Source organism: Meleagris gallopavo, chromosome Z (assembly GCF_905368555.1).
Source record: "Meleagris gallopavo chromosome Z, MGAL_WU_HG_1.1, whole genome shotgun sequence".
Taxonomy (NCBI): domain Eukaryota; kingdom Metazoa; phylum Chordata; class Aves; order Galliformes; family Phasianidae; genus Meleagris; species Meleagris gallopavo.
In genome coordinates, this window is record NC_139435.1 from 48892377 (window position 1) to 48914556 (window position 22180).

Consider the following 22180-nt stretch of genomic DNA (forward strand, 5'->3'; position numbering starts at 1 on the left):
GGAAAAGTAGGAATTTTCATAGCTTGTTTACTGTAAAATAGGAGAGTTGTAGAATCTGGGGGCAAACACTGGCAAAGCCTGTTTGCTGCCTCTGTTGTGAGGTACAGATGTGGCTCAGGATTTGTTTGAGGTAGAGGTAACCATAAAACAGGAATTAGACACTAGTGAATTTACTCAATCCAAAATAACTGATCTAGAGATGGAGATAGTACATGCCTGCCCAGCACTGGACTGTTGTGATCGGCTGCTTGTCCAAGAGCTTGAATTCAAAATCTGTCATCCTTCAGGCAACACCTGGCAGTTTGCTGCCTTCAGTAATAGAACAGTGCAGTCCTAGCTCAGCGGAGAGACAAACAAGGCAGCGACTGGGAGGCCGGCTCTGAAGTACTGCGGCACAGGGGCAATTGTTGGGGTTTGAAAAATGTTGTCCTCTTCCATCCCACCCCCTTTTATCTCCACAGCAGCGGAAAGGCAGCAGGAGTCGGAGGAGGGAGGAGAGTGCTGTACTCTGCGCAGACAGGAGGGAGGAGTAGTAGACGGAGTGCATAATGCATGAGTGACAGCGAGTGTGTGCAGGCGGCTCGCTGAGTCTAGAAGACACAGATGTCCATGTCCCCGGGTCTAGGTAAGTTTGTCGTCTCTATTTTTCTGGTTTGAGGTGGCAGTCAGCTTGGAAGCATCCTGTATCAGTGGCAGAGATCTGCACCTTCCCAGCTCTACAGTTCTGCCAGCAGCACCTGTTGCAGCAGAGACAGGTTTAGCCAGCAGCAGATAGCAAGTGTGCTGCTTACCCATGAGTGGCCGCTGGATAGGGAGAGTGTGCTAAGGTTTCTGTTGTTCCAGCAGCTCCTCTTTCTGCTTTGTAGAGAAGGGCAGGTGGAGACCACAGTCTTTCCAGTGGAAAATACTATTCTCAGGGCAAGATGTCAAGATGCACCTCAGCCTGAAGTGCTCTAACTGGCAGTTTTTAATTCAAATATGCATGAAACTTTAGGTGTTTTAATTATGTGAAATAAAGTAAGAGGGGGAGCTGTACGTGCACTGTGTTTTGCATAAGTGAATTAAAAGAATGAATTTTTCGAATTATCATCTGATAAGAAGTGAGTTGTAAACAGGTTAGTGGTTACAACTGGAAGTTTTATGCTTGTGGCTTTTGATATGCGATTCCACTTAAATTGTTGCATAATTTGCTCTGACTAATCCAGATAAAGTTAAGATCAAATGTACTCAGAACTGCTTGCCAAACATCTGTAATTGTTTTATAATGAGCCTATAATTGCTTTATAGTATTGATGTTAAACAACATGTAAGTTTTTTTTTAAATCTTTTTCTCTATATAATAGAGTCCAAAAGTTTTAAGTTTTTGTTTGTTCGTTTGTTTTTTCTTTGGTTGTTTTTACACTTTGCACCTATCTTCTAGAATGAGTCTTTCAATTAAAAAATGGACATTTTGAGAATCTTCCATGAGATCAGTTTAGTAAGCGAAAGTAGAATGTGATATATTTAGGAAATAGCCTGTCTGTCCCAGAAGCCTATAACAAGCTTTTTCCCGTTAAGTGTCTTCATCACTTCCATATGAAAAGAACAAGCAGATTCCTGAGGAAATAAAATAATTTGTAGAGTACTCTGTTCAGAATTGAAATGACCAAATAGTTGATAATGTAACAGCTAATGTATTTCAAGAATGCACAAGTTTTAATTTCTAAGTATAATTATTTCTAAGCTAGTATTGTTACTATTATTAATGTTATTACTGATTTCTTACATGCACTTTTTTGTTTTAGTAGTTTGCTTGAAAAATCAGTGGTGTTTACCAAATTTGTGAACTAACAAGTTAACTAGTTAGCATCAATAATAGAGCACGTGCTTACTATCTTACAATTGTGGTCTGTATCCTGCTTACATAGAAAACAGTGGGAAAAAAATGATACTTGCTTTTGTGGAAACTTTTCCTGGACAGTTTATTTTGCTGCCAGCATTTTTAAGGCTAAAAGGTATTATCAGATGAACCTTAAAAAAGTGATACTCTTGAATGAGAATGATCATTATAACAACCAAACTTACTGTGGTATTCTTCCCCTGGAATTTACTTTGAGCTTCACTTAAGTGAAAGTTTCAGAATGAAGTCTAAAACATACCTTGTTATTAAAACTTGCAGAATTAAGTTATGTGCACACTTTGGCTTGCACTTTTCAATTTGCTTTTGGCTTTACATTAAAGAAATGTAAATGCATGCTCAAGAGTGCTCAAGTCTGCAGATGCTTATCTTTAAAACACCTGAGTGTTTCAGCGACTTAAGCTGAATTACTGCAAAAGCTATTAAAGCATTTACCTTTATAGTACTAAAGAAAAATACAGCTAGAGACAAGTGTAAGGATCTCAGTCATGAGACAAACAATTTGGGAGAAAATTTTATAGCAATTTGGGAGAAAAATTTTTATGACCCACAAGTGACCTATAAAAAGTGATTTGTTACCCAAATACAATAGTTGTTCAGAATTACAATGTGGTAAAGATGAAGTGATTATTAAGTGTAGCATTTTGTAGAAGTACTTCATAGTTATGGCCTGTAAGCTTAGAAAGCTTTAGTTTTAGGATGCTTCCTTGAAAACTCAGTGGAAAAGCATATTCTTGCATGATAGTTCAAAAAGAAGGAGAACTAAGATTTGTTTTTGCTCCATCTTGAGTTTGTTATCCTCCTAAATATCCAACTCTTGATGTTATTAGAGAAAGGATGTCCAATGCCTTTTAGCTTGCTTTTATTGCTGGTTACCCCTACTCTCTGTTTTTTGGGGCTTTTTTTTTTTTTTTTTTTTGGCTAAATGATTAACTGATTCATTGGCCAGCCTTTTCCATACCTGTACTTTGTATCGAATCAATGTATAAGTTCTTCTCCAAGAACAGATGAGCAAGGAAAGATGGAATCATGTTGAAATTCTTTTTTGCTCAAGGAATACTGGGTCTTGACCTTCCAGAAATATAATCATGTACATAGCTATTTTTACATGTGTAATTCCTATTGTTTGGTTTTACTCATTTATATAAAATGAGTGTATTGCTTGTATTTCAGCTCCACAAGATTTAGGTATAAGTCATTGTTTGATATGACTGTAATGTAATACTTCTCCTCATTGGCATAGTATCTGGGTAGTTATCTTAAGCATACATTAAAACTCAAATGCTATGCAACATCTCAATCATCAAATTTAAGCTTTCCAGACTATTGCTGCTGATTGTATATCGTAGTCATAGTTCCAGAAATTCAGGTATTCTGTCTGTCTAAATAAGAGCAATATTTACTAGAACACAACGACTGACAGAAGGAATCTATATTTCCTGACATTTATCTTATTCCAGCTGGATCCACTGTTCCCTTTTATTACTCCAAAAGATGCTACTGGATCTGCAAAGCCTCACTTGCCTCTGCCACTCTTTAAGTGAATAATCCCATTGGATAATACTCTTATGTGCATAAAGATTTTGAAGTTCTCTCCATATATGAACATTTGTGGCGGTTTGCAGAAAGAATTTGGAATCCAAGAGTTGTGAAATATATTAAAAACATGGAAGCCAGAGTTTCATTCTTCGGCTTACTAATATTTCCTATGAAATTAGATTAAATTGGTTTTACTAAGATAATTTGTAAATCCCAACTAGCATTATTCATAGGATAAAGTTGTACTTACTTAAACAGGCTTATCTGACAGGCTAAACTAAGCAATATGCATGATGCTTTCCACGTTCATTGCATTTTTGTGATTGTAGATATTTAGCAAGTTGAAAACAGAATTTCCTCTTGTATATCATGATAACTATTTATATACATGTGCCAAGATATTGGTTTGGTTATCTCAATTTGTATCTACTCTAAGTTTATTAGAGTATGAGATTCATGTTTAGATTGCAGAAGAAACTTTATTCTCTTCAGTCACTTATCATGGACTGGTCCAATATGTTACAGCTCTGAGCGGTTTCAAGCTTAGCTTCATTAAGGATTTAACATGGCCTTAATTCAGCCATCTGTTATGGGTTTGGCAGACCAAGAGATCTGAAGAATTGGCTGGAGCTTTGGAAATTTCCCACATTTTTAAAGGTTAGGAAAAGTGCTATCTTTTAGAATAGATTTTGAATAATTCCTAGCAAGACAATGATGCAGAAGTGGGATAAAAAATGCATGTCATTCTCTAAAGCACAGGGTCCCCTGTCTGTCTTTAGCTTTGCTGAAAGGTAATTAGCATTTCAACCAGCCAATTTGGTTACATGCAATGAAGTACTTTAATTTGCTGCTCTCAGCTTGGTGCTGTTGAGAACTAGCTCTGTGTAATCCTCTCAAAGCACCTTTCTTTCCAGCATAGTTATTGTTGCCGGTCTTAAATAACTAATCAACAAAGAAATTTCCTTGTCTGGAACTACAGGGTGCCTTAGAACAAGGAAAAGAAATAACCATTTAATAAGGGAATGATTATAATTATTAAATAGTGATTATTAAATTGTGACATAGGTTAAAAGGTTTAGAAACGCCAAGGAAACTACAATATTTGAGAAAGATAGTGCGAGAAATCTTTGAACTCAAGCAAGTTTTGCTTGGGGAGTTCTCTTCAGCATGTAACTACTATATTATGTGTTTTATTTAATTTTTTTTTTTTTCTCCCAGACTTAAGGGATTAATTCATAAAACAGATTAGAGAGAGTGCCGCATGCACTTTAGAAAATCTTTTGGAAAATGGTTACTTTTTTACTTAAATAGGAAGAACTCTTTGGGGTGTAATTCTACAAATCCATATCTGAAATGAAAACAGCATTCTTTGCTGCAGTCCAATAACTAGATGAATACAATTCAGTATAGAAATGAAGCTCATTTGGATAAGCTTTGTAAATTTAATGTATTTTCATATTTAATAATATACTTTTCCAAAGCCAAGAATAAATCACTGAGGCATTTATTGTGATAAATAAAATACTGTTTGGATCATAAATGTGTATTGACTTGTAATGATCCAGTGTGGATAGCAACAATTCTATGGTCTGTCTATCTGACATAATGCCACCTAATCCCCACCATTATTCTATAATCTACATAATTCTTGGTTCTCCAGTGATTATTATGTATTTCAAAATTTAAAATTCAAGGTTATAATATAGATCCATCCAAATAGTTCTGAAGAAGTAAAAAGAAGAAACTGACAGAAATTCTACACTTTACAGACTTTTTATTGGAAGATTACTATGTGTGCAACATTATTACAAGCAGGCTGTTTATGTTTTTCATTTTGTTTATTTTCAGTGTGAGAAAAATAACCAGTATGTCACAGAAGCCCAAAATTACTTTTCTGATACATGCTATTCATTCACAATATAGAACTTCATTCAGGACAAGTACTTGATGTTGTACCAATTTTGTCCTTTGCTCCCTTGTTCTAAAAATATGTTAAATGTTGAGGACATGAGAGAAACTTGCAAAGTGGAGAAATGAATGGAAATTATTGTGAAAGCTCAGATCTTTATTCAAGGAGAATGGATAGGTTGTTCCTCACAGAGAACTTTCACAGCTGTATTTCTTGTCCCATGTATGCAAGAGCCTGTTCCTTAGATAGGCTCAGGCATTCAGTTGTTTTCACATAAGACTGAGTTGGGAGTGCTAAGCATCTTCAAAGTTTTTGTTATTGCTGTTTGTTTATTTGTTTTAATGTTTTCTTATTTATGCAAGAAATCGCATGAGAGTGTATGAAGGCTTCCTTACAGTATCTTAAGCTCTACACTGAACAAAAAACAGCTAAAAATGTAGGCCCCAGTCCTGGAAAACCCTGTAAAATAATCTCTATTAGTGAAGGATTTCTGCTGTTTCCATATGGGTAGAAAAGACCTTCTGGATTGAAGCTGAAAGCTAGATTTAGCTACTCGTATAAAACTATTCCAAAATAACACACTGTTTTTTTTTACAGTACATAGTTACATCCATATGTAGGTTGGTTCTTTTCAGTTATGTGAAATTCTGCAGCTGAAATCAGTGTTGGGCTTGTTTTCTTTTCTTCTTCTTCTTCTTTTTTTTTTTTTTTTTGTTTTTCTTTTTCTTAATACAAACTAAGACAAAGTCAACTTCCCACTGATGTATTTCCTAACATACTAAATGGTAGATTTTAGCCAAAGCTTGTTTAAATTAGGCTTTGATATCTGTTTGAAATATAAAGTAAGCTTAATAATGAATAATTTCCTTGGAATTACTTTAGATTGAAATTATGTGACTCCTGCAACTAATCAAAAGTATTGACTGGTTCACTGTTAGACCAACAAATTATAAGGTAACAGCAAGTGTGTGTAGAAAAGGATTGTGTACCCTCTGCTTGCTATCTGCAGTCAGAAGTAGTTGATTCATCAGGGCTGTTTAGCTTTGTCTTTTATTTTCCAAATAAAAAGTGAAAATAGAGTTTTCAGAAACTCTACAGCATTTATGAGATAAAACTTGGTTCTCCAGTGATTATTATGTATTTCAAAATTTAAAATTCAAGGTTATAATATAGATCCATCCAAATAGTTCTGAAGAATTAAAAAGAAGAAACTGACAGAAATCTTGCGTATTCTGGGCATATCACTATTTTTTCCTATTAAGAAGATGAGATGATTTGGATTTCTCATCAGGCTTCTGGCATGGCCTTGGCTTACATGTTTATCATTTTCAGCATTGGTTCCTGGCTGTGATGGTGGATTTACCTTTTTGACTTGTAATACAAAAATGATGGCAGATAGTTCATGTGTCTTCTCTTCCTTAGGATAAGATGTCGGTGTTGAAGAATAGTTGTCTTTTTCAAGGAAACATTAGTGAACATTACTTTTTATATCAAGGTGTTCTTCACTTTCTGATCAGTTGGCTACTCTTGGTGATACATGTAACCAAGAACAGTAAGATTTTTTTTAAATACTGCAATTTTTAGGAAGCAAATGGTCAGGTGAAACCTTTCCTTGGTATCAGTGTCATTATGCTTAAACGCAGATAAATCTTATGACTTGAGTTTGTGCTATAGTTGTACTATGCCAAGTGTATAGGGCTGCTGAATCACGGCCTGAACGTCTGATTGATCACCTGAGGTGAGCAGTGAGTCAGCCAAGGGAGCACAGGTGAAGGCAATTCACCTGTGCTGTCGGAAGGGTTGGAGCCTGGCTCCTCCTCTCCTAGACCCATTTTAGAGCTGACTGCCAGAAGGGAAGGATCTCTTCTAGAGAACCGCTCCACCGGAGTTTCCTGCTGAAGCCCAGGTTATGGGTGAGTGTACCTATGATTTTGTTTCCTGCTTTGGTGTAATAACATCATAGCCAAGCTCTCTGTTATATCTTAACATCTGTATATTTGTTAATTGTACACTGCTATACCATAACATTGGTGTATTCATTAATTGTACACCATGGTAGCAGTAGTTTGTAAGTAGGTAAGCAAGCAGCTGAGCATTAATCTTCAGGGCACTGAAGGATGATCACAGGACTTTCTGCACTTTGTAGTCCACATTTGTGCTTTGACTAGCACTTTCCAATACTACTAATAAAAAGGGGTACTTATAGTGCCTTTGTAGTAAAGAGGAAGACAGGAATGTCTAGAGAGCAAAGATATCAATGACACCAAATGACATGCATGGGAATCACCAAAACAGACTCATATCTGAAATGCTGCAACTATTAGTGCTGTCCTAAGTGAGAAGAAGTGCAGAAAACACATTACTTGTTGTTACTTATAATTCTTATGCTTTATTCACCCTGAAGCAAGTTGAAATATATACACGAATATATATATATAAGAATATATTTATACGTATTTAGTAAGATTCTTTCAAAATAACACTTTGGTGTGCTCTGCCTTTTCCATAACCCGAAAGAGAGAGAGATATGCTTATCCCACATCTAAAAAAACAAGCAAACAAATAAAACAAAACAAACATGACCAAAAATAAAATCAAGCCTAACAGAAACAAAAGGTGCAGACCTAGTACTGTTCTAATGCTTGGTTTTGCCAGCATTGCTGTTGTTTTGCATATGTGGTAACTGTAGGAACATTGAGGCAATTTGGAAATAACAGCACATAACAGTCTGTAAGAAAATGCTTCAGTGTTAGTTTCAGGTCACGCTACCCAGAAAGTAGAAGTCTAGCAAATCAAAGTTGCTCTCCTCTATTGCTTGCCAGTATTGTTGTAAATTTCAGTAGTTCTGAGATTGCCAAAAATAGAAATGCTGAAAATATGCAGGCTTTTAATATATTTCTGCAACAGGTGCAGGGCGGGTAATGACCTTGTGAAACTTCTTGCTCTGTTCTGTTCCACTGTACTACAGAGAATCTCCTCTTTACATATGAAAGAGCACATGTATTTCTCTCTCCTTGTATTTAACCAAAGATGCTGTTGGGTGCTGACATCTCTACTGTGAATAGACTTCTGTCTGGCAACCATTGATAGCTGTAATGCTGTACTCAATGCAAAGTACTAGGCATGCCAGTTTTTGAATGTTCTACTTGGCTGGGTGTCTGTAATCACGGGGAGTAGACAAAGACAGGCAGTAAAAAGTGCACTAAACTTCACACTTGCTGTGCTGTGCCATCTCAGTGGACTTCAGAAATCTATGATAAGTAGTACAAAGATGAGCATTGCTGATCAAGTTGTAGCTTCTAAGCTGGAAAGTTCTTGCTTAAGAATGGTTTCTTGTGTCTTCTGACAAGCAACAATGACCAGTTTGAAGGGTAGGATCTTCAATCTTTCCATCTGTTTTGTTAGTGAACTCCCATTTCTTTTACCATTCTCTGTTCCATATCTGACATTTCATTCCAGATTTGGAATCTTTTGCAGAACGTTTCTCTCTCTTCATCTATGCATGTGCCACTAGGTTTTAGGTTTTCCCATTATTCACTGAAAACAGCCAATAGATCTTTAATTTTTAGGGAGTTTAGATTTATTAAGCATGAAAGCCAGTGTAAAAACCTGCGGAAAAAGACTACTCATCTTTGTAACAGTCTGCTGAAATGACCACTTATTCTTTATAAAGTTTAAAATCTTCATCTCAAATTTGTTCCATAAACGGTGGGGGGGAAAAAAAGTGTTAATTCTGGTGATTCAATAGTTACAAAAAACAGCAGATTCATAAGCCTTCCTCTCCTTAACTCCAGCTGGACAGCGCATTAAAATAGTATTACATCATTTATGATATCACTTTGGAAATTACTGTGTTAAATCTGTATACGCAGGGTTTTAGGTGTCTGTTAAGGGAAGGGAAACAACTGCGTTTCAGAAAGCACCAGAACACGTGACTATAAGATGTGAATGATCATGACGCAGAAATGCCGAGTTTGACTTCTTTGCTTTTTTTATTATAATGTGAAGAATACACTTTTTAGACTTTCGTGGTTTTCTGGTACCGTTGGAATGTCTGCATAACTTGTTTTAGATGCTACTTTGTTTTAGATGATGACTTCATTAATTTCATTTAAATATGGACTGGATGTTTTGAATTGAAAGATCTGAAAAGTAGGTTAATTAGTTATGATCTGATCCACTACAGTTTTAGTTTCATGTGAAGAAAGCAAGTTTTAATTACTGTTTATATACCAAGATGAAGAAGGAGGGAAAGAATCATTTCTTAACCTCTGATCTTGCAAGGGCTTCTGCTGCACTTCATGCGGTGCAATTAATGACAAACAAACTGTGTTCCTTTATAATTTTGTTTAGCAAAACTGGAAATACAGTACACAGAGTGAGGTGATATTTAATAAAGTAAGGCATCTTTTGGGCTGTTAGAATAAATTCATTCATCATTCTTCAAATCTTGATTTATGTTTTATTTACTGTATCACATCTTTTTAAAATAATCCTGATTTTCAAAGCTGAGGTTATGTGAGTGAGTAAAAACTACTTTTGGCAGGCGATGCAAGGTAAATCTTAGTACAAATAATGTAACAAGGAAGAATACACACCAGCTGAATAATTGATGGTATGATTGTGAAACCTCTCTTGTTCCACAGGAGTAATCCTATAGTTTCAGAATGCTCTCTAGTAGAAGTAATAGAATTCAAGTAATTCTAAACTTTGTAATCTTGCCCTCAAGGATCAAGTTTTCAGTATTACTTACTAGAAGCATGTACCGTGGGAAGATATTTGCAAAGTCTATGACAAGGTAACAGTGAAGCTAAAAGGTCAACAAATTCCTCAGTTTGGTATGGATGATGCCTGCATTTGCAGACAGTGTAATTGTCTCAGAGTTTACAAAGGTTACACAACTGTTTGCTTCAGGCTTGAAGGCTGGTGTTTATCTGAGCAATTCCACATAAAAACAAAAATGTTTTGCAGATTAATACAGTCACCTTTTGAAATGTTGAGGATTTTTAAAAAAGAGTTTTTTTGTTGAGGTATTTTTCATCTTTGCTTCCTGCAGTAGGCTTTTTCTGCACTAACATCACTAAGTAGATCACTTCTTAAGAATAAAGCCTTGCTTTTGGAAGTCTGCTATGCATTTAATTCTTAATAAAAGTTATAGTGATCTTGACTGACTGTGTTCATGGGAATCAAATTCAGTTTGTAGTAGTGCAAAGTGCTGCAGGAAAACTGTCTTACTGTATGACATTTTTACTGGAACTAATGAAACACTTTTCTAAGTACATTGCAAAATGTTTGATAGTACTAATGATTGGTTCTGATTTTTTGCACTTAGCTTTATTGCTCACCTGTTCCCTTGGTGATGTTTAGTAGAACAAAGAGAATATTTTATTATAAGTAATTAAAATCAGCTGATTTTGTCACTCTGCCAATCCTATCCTAGATGAATTCTGAGAGACATTGATAGCTTTATTGACTATATTTACAGCATATACAATATGTCATGTCTGTGAATAATTCTTGTTCTTTAACAGGTTTGAAAACAGCTTTATTTCAAGTCCTCTCAGTGGAAAATTAACCCTTTTGCAGACAGAATTTGCTATAAGATGAATGAACGTCTGAAAGTCTTTCTGAAGCTTTATTAATTTTATTGGTCTAGCTTGTTCTCCATTCTTTAAAAGATAAAAGTTATCAAATTGCATACATAGAAGAATTAACATCTGTACTGTATCTGAAGTGTTTTATAATTGCAAATTTGACATACACTTCACAAAAATGTCTCTGCATGGATGATTCTCTGTCACAAAGCATGGAAAAATCATAGGGTAAGAGAAGCTGTGAAAATTATCTTAAGTAAATATGCAAATGTTTAAAAACATTTTGTGATCTGTAAGATAGCAGAAGATAATATATGAGATAACTGCAGACATCCAAACTTTCACCCTTTGTGGCAGTTAATAAATATTTTTAAAGAGAATTAACAGCAGGGGAAAAAAAGGAATTGGAAGAAAGAGTAAATTGTCAACCTTAAACTATTTTTGCTGATTAGAAATGAAAATAATTATGCAATATTATGTTTGTTATCTTAAATGATTATTCCTTCACTTGGAATACACTAAAAAATGCTCTTTAGAGTATCTTTAGATGAAACTTATAAAAATAGAAATGGATGCAGAAGATAATTGTGTTATTTAACTTGATCATTCTTTAAATCTGTGCGTGTTTTTTTTTCTCATTTCTGAAGCTCCCTGGAAAAACAGAGTATTTGAAGGGTTTGCAGAAACTCTTTCAGAAAAGTTGTCAGCATTGGAAAGATCAAATGAGATTGTTTTATATATTTTAGGTACAGAATTTATTTTTAATTCATGTTTTTGTGTTCTTGTTGTTTTTTCCTTACAGGGATGCACTCTGATTCTTTATTAGTTTATTTGATTTTAGCAGTACTCATTTGTTTCACATCTGGAGAAACAGAAGTGAAGTTCAGTGGACAAACAGAGTTTGTAGTTAATGAAACAAGTACAACAGTGATACGCCTTGTAATTGAGAGGACAGGAAAGCCTGCTAACGTCACAGCAATTGTGTCGGTAAGAAACTATGCTAATTAGGTTTTCTGTAAATAGTAATATTTTTTACATTTGAATGTTCCTTATACTTTTACCAAGCCAGTGGAAAGGAAGATGATAGTCCACTGGAGCAGTGCTTTATTCCAAGGGGATTGTCCCGCTCTGCTCTGCCCTGGTGCAGCCTCACCCCCAGCAATGGGTGCACATTGGAGTGCCACAGTATGAGAAGGACATGAAACTATTAGAGAGCATTTAAAGGAGGGCTACCGAGATGGTGGAAAACAAGACATCTGAAGAATGTCTGAGGCCTGTGGGTGTGCTCAGCACACAGCAGAGGAGCTGAGGGAGGCCTCGTGGCCACCTTACAATTTTCTTTGGTTGAGCAAAGTGAAAGCGGAATCTTACATTTTAGAAGAATTCATCTTTCCCACCAATTGCAATCAAAACATTGTAGGCTACATTTGTAGTCTCTTTCTATTTCCTAGAATGATGATGGAAGGCAGAAGGCAGTAACATCTTTAAGGTAAGTTAAGTTCAGGTGGGGTAATATGAGCCATGTGGATCTGTGCTTGGAATAGTCTTTCTGTTAAGAAATAATCATATGATACACTATACAAAAGATACCCAGTGTCAAGGAAGGATGTTGTAAGTGGTTCTGGGTAAAGTGCTATTATTTCTGGTTCTCAGCACGGGGACAACAGCTCATTATCTGCACCATTATCAAGAAATAATTTGTGTAACAGCAGGGTTAATAGCAGGAGAAATCATGTTCAAAGAGAGTACACGAAATCTGGGAAAACAGTCCAGAATATTATAGAAGGTTGTACAGGAAGGAGATGACATTCAATTATGCACTTATTGTAGATTCATGGAGAAGACACGGGAGACTTTTTTGACACATACGCAGCTGCATTTATACCTGACACAGAAACAAACCGAACAGTGTATATATCTGTTTGTGATGATGACCTTCCAGAGGCAGATGAGACATTCACATTTTACTTGACACTACCAGTAAGTCTGTTTTTTTTTTTTTTTTTCAGTTTATCTTTCATCCATCTGAGTAATCTGGGTAATCTGACATAAACAAATGGTGTTCCATAGAATTCTGTGTAGTCGCACTCCTTGTGAATCTAACTGTTAAGCAGGTATGAACTAAAATTTGGAGAAAAATCAGGATGGTTCTTATTGCTCCTTTAGAAGGTTTCTCCATTCCTTTGAGTGTCTCTATATGTTGTTGCTGTGCAGTATGGACAGACTGAAACTTAAGCAGACATTACATTCAGTTGTGGATATGTGAAGGGGTTGCACTAGGGTGCCGAAGAGTTAGACTGTGAAGAGAGTCATTCTTCACTGTTTCATTGTATCCACTGTACCTAAAAGAGACAATGGAAGTAGCAAAAGAAACACCGTGATTTCTGGTCCAGAGTAATAGATGAGACTCCCCTGAAAAGGACGAAACACTTTATAAAAAAAACAAAACAACAACAAAAAAAAACCGTGATAAATCTCTGCATATTGTTCTACCTTACAGAAGTCACCCTACTAAGGAGTGATTCCTATTCAAATTTTTTAAAGTAACAGACCATGACTGAATTTGAAGATAGTTCATTATAGAAGAATTTCATGCTTTTCTTATTCCTCAGGAAATGTTGGCAGTAAATTCCATGGTTTTACTTCTTTTGATGTGTAGAAGCAGTAGCTTAGTTTTAAACCACGGTAAAAAATCTGTTTCTTTAGTTGATATCTCAGTTCATGAAATAACTTCAAAGTCTTGGTTTTATACATAAGTTAGGAAAAGAGAACAACTTGTGAGTTCCTGGCAGTATTGCATGCTTCAAGAATATTTCTCTGTATCTTTGTTGTCATTACTAGATTGCCAAACTATAAGTAGTTATTTACAAGTTTTGTCCACAAAGAGCATGTAACCAGATAGTTCATCATCATTAAATATATTCTATTTTGGTGCTTTCTATTAATTTAAGTAATATTCACTGTAATACACATTTAAAAAAAAAAAAAGTTTCTATAGAGTAATATTTACAGTAACATCTAAATGTGTTTTTCTTGTATTTTTCATATTTAATATCTTTTTTATTTTGTTAATTTCAGAAACAATCTGCAAAGATAAAGCTTGGCTCACCCAAGACTGTCACTGTAACAATCTTATCTAATGACAATGCCTTTGGAATAATTTCCTTTAATATGGTATGGCTTTTTTTATGGTGTATGTAAAAATTTTAGAAAGCAGAAAGGGACAGTTTTCAAAGATGCTGGCTATTATTCAGTGGAATCCCTTGAAAATGGTTTCTGAGATATCTTTGAAAACATGCTTAGAAGCAATCCATACATGTGTTTGCAATTTATGCATATATACAATATTAATGCTACCTTGTGCTTTTGGGTGTACAAAAATAATCTAAGATCCTCACGTTTGTATAAAAAAGTATCTATGCTTTATTGCTAGCATTCTCACAACATAACCTTTTTATAGGATTTCTCTTAAAAAAAAAAAAAATACACACGGACGTGAAAATTTTAGAGTTACAAAACCTGGCTTGCCAAGTTTTTCACTGAATTAGTGGAAATCTTTAACATCTGTCACATACAATCATCTGAAAAAGCAACCAATTACCTAAATGATTGTCCTGTAATAGATAGTCAATTTATAGCTACATTACTAATAAATTACCCTATAATGGTGAAAATCTATTTGTAATAGCTTACAAACTCCAAAAAATATCAGTGATATAATGCCAGTGCTTCGTGTCTATTGACTATGTTCTTTTACAGAAAAAAATGACATAAAAGAACCCTACTTGCATAACACGATACATTTTTATTTGAAATCTCTCAGGATTTTTATTAGCTGAACGAATTGGTTGCTAGGAAATGTCTGCCATCAGTGGACTGGTTTGTAGATTGGATTAACTTGTCTGTGGGAGTTTGGTATTTCTATGGCAACAGTTTCTTCATTCTGCTGAGATGTTTGATCTGTGTCTGACTGTCTGTCCCTTCTCTTCCTCATTAGTCTGCCTTAATCACTGTGAATGAGCCCCAGGGCAGAAATGAATTTGTGCCTCTTACTCTAATTAGAGAGAGGGGAACATATGGGACAGTCGTTGTAACTTTTGAGGTGAGTTTATTTAAAATACTTCGTACCTTTCTGCTGGATGAAACTAGTAGGCTGTAATCATAATTTATCAAAGCATTTGTAAAAGGAAAAGAGGAGCAAAATGCCTACATCTACAATTGCTAGATGTATTTCATGAAATGGATTCATACTACCTGCCATGGAAAATAACGTCATTATCTGAGTGTTTAATTTGAATAAATTTTAAGAGGAACTACAGAAAACTGAGTATTCCCTGTCATTTAGGAAGGCACTTGATGCAGTATTTGTTTATATTAAACAAAGCATATTGTGTGTAATAAGTGTCTTTATATACGTCTATATATTTTACAGCTAGACATCAGAGTGACTCTTTAAAAGTTAGCCCAAATTTGAACATGTAGGTATGAGAAATCGGGAGTTAGTGAAATTCTATCTATAATCCTCTGTATCTTCATCTGTATTTATATCTGTTGAATATTTATGCTGTTATTTACCTACTTTATTTGAATATGATAAAGTTATTGCTTTTATTGCTGTCATCTACTCATCTACCTCAGATTATATTACATACCTTAAAATTATGCATAAATTTTTTCAAATGGGTATTTCTGTATGTTTCCTGTCCCTGGGACATCATGGGTTTAATCTAGACCTGCCAAAATCTGAAAAACTTTGTTGTTTCATAGTGAATTTAGCATTAATAGTTAAAGTAATAGTCATTATGAACTGTGTAATTTATTGTAGATCTGTTTGTTCTAAGGTTCAATAAATTTTAGTATCAGGACAATTAATTGGGTCTAATAAAAAATAATTTTGAAGATTTTCTAAAACAGAAACATCTCACATTGCTTTTAATTGACTTCCTTGTCATCCAGGTTTCACTTCTAGATTTATCTTTAACAGGTCACGATAGAGAGAATGCAGAACCAATAATTTATTTGTTTTAGAATTTAACATAAAACACTACTCTGATTTAAATGGAATTTTAATGTATAATATTCTGATAATGTCAGAGAATCAATTATGCATCAGAATATACCAGTCCTCATAGGAAGTCCACTATACGGAAGTAGTTTTATTCCTCCTCTTCCATCAATATGTAATTTCTTCAGATTGGTTGCTTTGACTCCATTCTCCAAAAAAGAGTAGGTCTTCACAACTGAACATGAATACTCGTAACTACGAGATGACTAAACATGCCATACTGTATACTGGCTATCGTATTTCTGCCAGATTTGTCTTCCTGTTTTTATACTTCTGATGAGAAAAATTAATTTTTTGCAGATAAAAGATGGTCCAAACCCAGCCGAAGAAGACTTTAGTCCAGCCAAGGGTAACATTACGTTTGCTCCTGGAAAATCTGTACTGATTTATAATTTAACTGTGCTTGATGATCAGGTAAGAGCAGGTTAGCAGCTCTTCTAAAGACAGTTGGGTAACAAACTATAAAACTGCTTTGCTTAAATAAGTTTAATGAATGGATATTTTCACTTCATGGAGTCTTTATTTTCATTCTTTCTGATGTTCCTCTTGTAATTCTCATTGGTGAATATTTTCTGAGCGTATCCTGGCCACTCTGATCATAAGGTGCTACTGCAGCAAACATAGAAACCTACTCATATTAAGTGATTTGTTTGGCACTGTTAAGCATCCTTAAGATGGCAATTATAAAATTACTACTGAAAATTTAATATAGGAATCACCTACTCTAATTATTATTAATGTCTATAAAGATTTCAAGAGAATGTTTTATTATGCAGAATTATTTTAATATTTATGAAAAAATGTGAATATCTTTTTTTTAAATGTACTCTGGCCTTCCCTAATTATTTTCTGCCTTGCAAACTCAAACTCAGGTTAAATTTAGTATTGTTTTTTAATTTTCTTTTTTTTTTGTCTCCATTAATTTTTTAGGCAAAACAAAGATAATCATGGTATTACTTACAAGGTGCATTTTTTTATTATACCCTCACTGAAGTCTGTGCACCTCTGTTTTCTATTAACAATGCATATGAATCCATTTTATTCTTTATTAAACTTGATTCACTCTTATATGCATGAAGAGAAGAAATGGTATGTCTTTCACTAAAGAAAAAAGTAATACATTGAGGAAAAGCTTAAAAGAAGATGAATTAAAGAGTTTTATGTAGATATGTTTCAGAGAAGAAGCATACTTGAAAAAATTCTGAAAACAGATGAGATTCCTGAAACAAACAGGCAATTTTCTGAAAAGTGTGAATACAGATAGTAATTGCCATCTTTCTACTTTCAGACTGACCAATTGAAAAATTATGTTAAGGTTTATAGATCATGCTTTAACACCTGCTGCATCAGTTGTCATAAAATAAATGAAATTTCTAAAAGATGATAGATTAAAAGTACAGTTTAGTTTTAACTAAAGTCTACTGAATAGCCTAGCATCAGAAAGCACGTCCCTAGATTTGTGATTGAAACTCACCCTGAGGATGTCTGTGTGTTCTGAAAATAGAGGAGAAAAAATAAATAGACCAAAGTAGGTTGTATCCATATGTTGTTCCTATATTCTTTCAGGCATGCATAAAGGTAAATAAATGTTAACATCAGCAAATCAAGATGTCAGTCTAAATAACTGGGAGGAACATTTGTGCCTAAGAAGAGTGCCTGGCTTCCAAAAAGTTGAGTTTGGATCTCTGATCCAAATTTGATTCTTCCTTAGTTTTTTTGTTTTTATTTGGTTTTCCACACTTTTTCATACAGAGAACATAAGAATTCTATTTTAGAAAATAGAAACACTCTGTTTTGAGAAGGGATCTTCAGCCAAAGTTGCAAGAACTATTTTTTGCCTGTTCACTTTAATATGGAGAGTTCTCATGTTTGTGTTATTTACCCTTTCTGCAAAATATATGAAACACATTTCTCAGTAAGAGTTCTGCATATACTTGAAATATGACTTACACTCTGTTTCTAATATTATTTTCCTAGATACCTGAAAATGATGAATTGTTTGTTGTTTATCTGAGGAGTGTGGAAGGAGGAGCTGAAATCAACACTACAAAAAACTCCATTCAGATTATTGTTAGGAAAAACGACAGCCCTGTGCGATTCATTCAGAGCACTTACATGGTACCTGAGGAAGCTGATGTACTAAGAATTCAAGTGGTTCGTGGTAAAGATGACAGCGGAAAATTAATTGGACCTGATGATTGTGAAGTATCTGTCACTTACACCATCATAACTGGGAATTCAACATCACATGCACAGCTTAATTTAGATTTCTTAGATCTACAGCCAAATACAACTATTGTTTTCCCACCCCTAGTTCATGAAACATATATAAAATTCAAGATTCTTGATGATGCCATACCAGAAATCGCTGAGACCTTTCAGATTGTTCTTCTCAAGGACACTTTACAGGGTGATGCTGTTTTGGTTAATCCATCTACTGTTCATGTCACCATCCAACCGAATGATAAACCCTATGGAGTACTTTCAATCAACAGTATCCTGTTCGCTCAGATTGTTATTATTGACGAAGACAAAATTTCAAGGTATTACAGATGTTCAGACACTACCTAGTCATATTAAGTGAATTGTTTGGCACTGTTAAGCATCCTTAAGATGGCAATTATAAAATTACTACTGAAAATTTAACATAGGAATCATCTACTCTAATTATTATTAATATGTCAATAAAGATTTCAAGAGAATGTTTAATTATGCAGAATTATTTTAAAACTTATGAAAAAATGTGAATATTTAATGATATTATCAAGATACTGAAAAAATCCTTTATCTAAAAGCAGGATCAGTGAAGCTGTGATGCTGTCCATATGGATGCTAGCCCATAACACCAGGGAAATAGATTTCAGGCTTCCTTTTCCAATAAATTTTTACATACATAATATAAAGTCAGTCTCTGATTGAAAACAAAAAGGTGTTGAAAGTCTATGGTGAAATGTTAAATACGTTTAAACTTCTGAGGTAATTAATTTATCTGTAAAATTACATATATTTTAAAATCAAAGCTCTGTAGAAATGTTTACAGGCAGCACTGATTATACAGTAGTGAAATATTTCATTTTAAATGTCCACTGTTACTTCTAATTTCATCCTCAGAGAAATAAGTGATGTATCAAGATATGATTTTATCAAAAGACAATTTCATATTTCAGTACAGAAACAAAAAGTTCACTCAGATGAGTTATTTAAATTGATGCCTGACAAGTGTATATTGATGTAGTCTATAAAATAGTGTAAAAAAACTATTAGTTTTCTGAAATGTAACATATTTCTGAGAAAAAGGTAAAACGTACGAAGCCTACATTTCTCAGTATCTTGTTGTAAACAAAGTAAGTTCTAAGAAATTCTTTGGATATATTACTAGTTCCTTTAGATATATTAGTTCATGAATAAGGACTCCATGAAAATTCTTTATGAGCATTGCAGTTTTACAAATGTTAAGCCCTGAGCAGATGTCTGGCGCAGCAGTTAATACTGATTCACAGAATCAGAAAATAGAATGGTTTGGGTTGGATTGACCTTTAAGATCATCTAGTTCCAACTCCCATGCTATAGGCAGGGACACCTCCCTCTAGACCAGGTTGCTCAAAGCCCCATCCAGTCTGGCTTTGAATGCTTCCAGGGAGGGGGCATTCACAACCTCTCTGGGCAACCAGTTCCAGTGTCTCACCACCCTCACAGTAAAGAATTTCTTCCTAATGGCTAGTCTAAATCTACTCTCTTCCAGTTTATGGCCATTTCCCATTCCGTCACTATATGTTGTTATAAAAAGTCCCTCCCTGGCTTTCTTGTAGGCTCCCTTCAGGTACTGGAAGACTACTATAAGGTCCTCTGAGAGCCTTCTCTTCTCTAGGCTGAAAAGCCCTCTCTCATCCTGTCATTATAGAGAAGGTGCTCCAACCCCCTGATCATCTTCATGGCCTTCCTATGGAATCAATCCAGCAACTCCATGTCCTTCTTGTATTGGAGGCCCCAGAACTTGATGCTGTACTCCAGGTGGGGTCTCACCCAAGCAGAGTAGAGGAGCAGAATCATCTCCCTCGCCCTGCTGGTCATGCCTATCTTGATGCAACCCGGGATATGGTTGGCCTTCTGGGCTGCAAGTGTTCACGTTGAGGCTTTCATCAAAAGACAGCCCCAAAGCTATCTCCTCAGTGCTGCTCTCAAGCCATTCTCTGCCTGACTTATTCCACTGAAGCCAGTGTACATCTTCCAGTACATGGATAACTAATAACTAGTTAGCAAATACTAATTATAATGATAAGTTGTGAGCTTTTGTTTCATTCCAAACCATAGGTTTGAAGGGATCACAATAGTAAGAAATGGTGGAACACATGGAAACGTTTCTGTGACCTGGGTTATAATCCGAAATAGCAGTGATCCCTCACCTGTGACTGCAGACCTCATTCCAGAGACTGGGGAAATATATTTTGATCAAGGACAGATGCTGGTTACACTTCCTCTGAACATTCTTAATGATGATATACCAGAAGAAGCAGAGCCCTATCTTCTGCAGCTCCTAGCTCATACTGTACAAGGAGGTGCAGAAGTCAGTGAACCATCTGAGGTAAGTTTACTTTCAGACCTTTCAGTAGAGACTTCACATTTTTTGTTGGATTGGCTAAACTGGCTGAAGTAGTTATTGAGTTTAAATGAGGCAACCTAATGTACTCTTTGTATACAGAGCCACATTCAAGTTCTTTGGCTTAACATGTTATAAAAAGGCCTGAGTTATTTAATGCAGTAGAATTCAGCTTAGATTATTTCCATTATATGCAGCATTACATAAATGCTGTCTTGATTAGCTGCTTACTAAGAGAAGGCTGAAAAGTTATTTCCATTTGCTTATTTGCAGTTAATATTGGAATATTCTACACAGAGTAGCACAAGAGGAGGGTTTGGTGATTAAGACTTATAACCTCTGAACTGTTAAATAAAGGGTTATTAGCATTACTGACATTTGTGACTCAACTCTCTGCTTTTATAGCGTATGATTGAAAAGAATTTGCTGAGTGAAATTAAATTTTTCACTTTGGCTACTGAACCAAAATATCAGGTATTCAAAGCTCATTCAGACATAGATGAAGCATGGTGGGAAATTTGCTGTTATCAGTGTATTGCTGCTTGTGCACAAAGAATACTTTGGGGTTGTCAACCTGATTTCTTTCTTGAGTGCCAATTTGCTCAGGAGCAAAATGCATGGTGAATGGACATACTTTCACGAAAGTATGAAAACTATGATGTATAGTAATTGTAACACTAAATAATCGTAATTGTTTTCTGTTTTGCAGCTTTTGTTTTACATTCAGGACAGTGATGATGTTTATGGCCTGATAAAGTTTTACCCATTGGAGAATCAGAAGATTGAAAGTAATCCAACAGGACGCTTTTTGTCCTTGAGTTTTGCAAGGGAGAGAGGAACAGTTGGAGATGTGCAGTTAATTTATACTGCACTGTATATTCCAGCTGGAGATCTGGATCCTGAGAGAGCAAAAGATGGCATTCTAAATATCTCTAGAAACAACATTCTCACATTTCCAGAAGGAAAAACACACGAAACTCTAAATATACCAATAAGAAATGATGCATTTCTTCAAAATGGTGCTCATTTTCTCATACAGGTATCACAACTGTGTTTTTTTTTTTTTAGCCTATTTTATATGATCAGTGTAGTGTAGTACTCTCTTCTTCCCCTCGAGTGTAATTCAAATGACCATTCTTTTCTAAATAAAAAGCTCAGTTTAGCTCTAATGCAAAGATTTTCCTTTTTAAAGAAACAGCTTCTGTAACTATGTCATAAAAAGTTCTTAATCATTAATAATTACAAATTAAGGAAAAAAAAAAAAACCACCCAGGATTTGAGTATCAATCACAGAATTTTACAAAATGAGGTCAGTGTTGACAGTTGCCTGCTTTTTGAGTTCTGTTTCTCTGTCAATCTCCTGGCTTTGAATTTGAACAAAACAAGGTTCTTAAATTAGAGAAGCAAGACAAAATTCAGGAGTAACAAGAAAGTGAATAGAACTTGTTCCCTTTCATTTAATTATACTCTGTAAATTAAAAATCATCAAACTTATATTATCTTTACCTTTATTTATGAGTTTGGTTAGAGAATTTGATTTTTTTCTTCGTTTTCCCAGTATAATTTTCTTTGCTGCTTT

The 22180-nt window shown here is 34.9% G+C and overlaps 1 protein-coding gene across 1 annotated transcript in view; it reads left to right on the top strand.

The window, feature by feature from the left end:
- Positions 1-22180, top strand: part of ADGRV1 (adhesion G protein-coupled receptor V1) — a 250291-nt gene that overhangs the window by 4814 nt on the left and 223297 nt on the right. The window contains exons 2-9 of the mRNA XM_085214084.1: positions 11742-11926; positions 12770-12919; positions 14018-14113; positions 14937-15041; positions 16305-16418; positions 17982-18547; positions 20316-20586; positions 21311-21640. Of these exons, the coding sequence (XP_085070210.1) occupies positions 11742-11926; positions 12770-12919; positions 14018-14113; positions 14937-15041; positions 16305-16418; positions 17982-18547; positions 20316-20586; positions 21311-21640 (1817 nt within the window). The remainder of the gene's footprint in view (positions 1-11741; positions 11927-12769; positions 12920-14017; positions 14114-14936; positions 15042-16304; positions 16419-17981; positions 18548-20315; positions 20587-21310; positions 21641-22180) is intronic.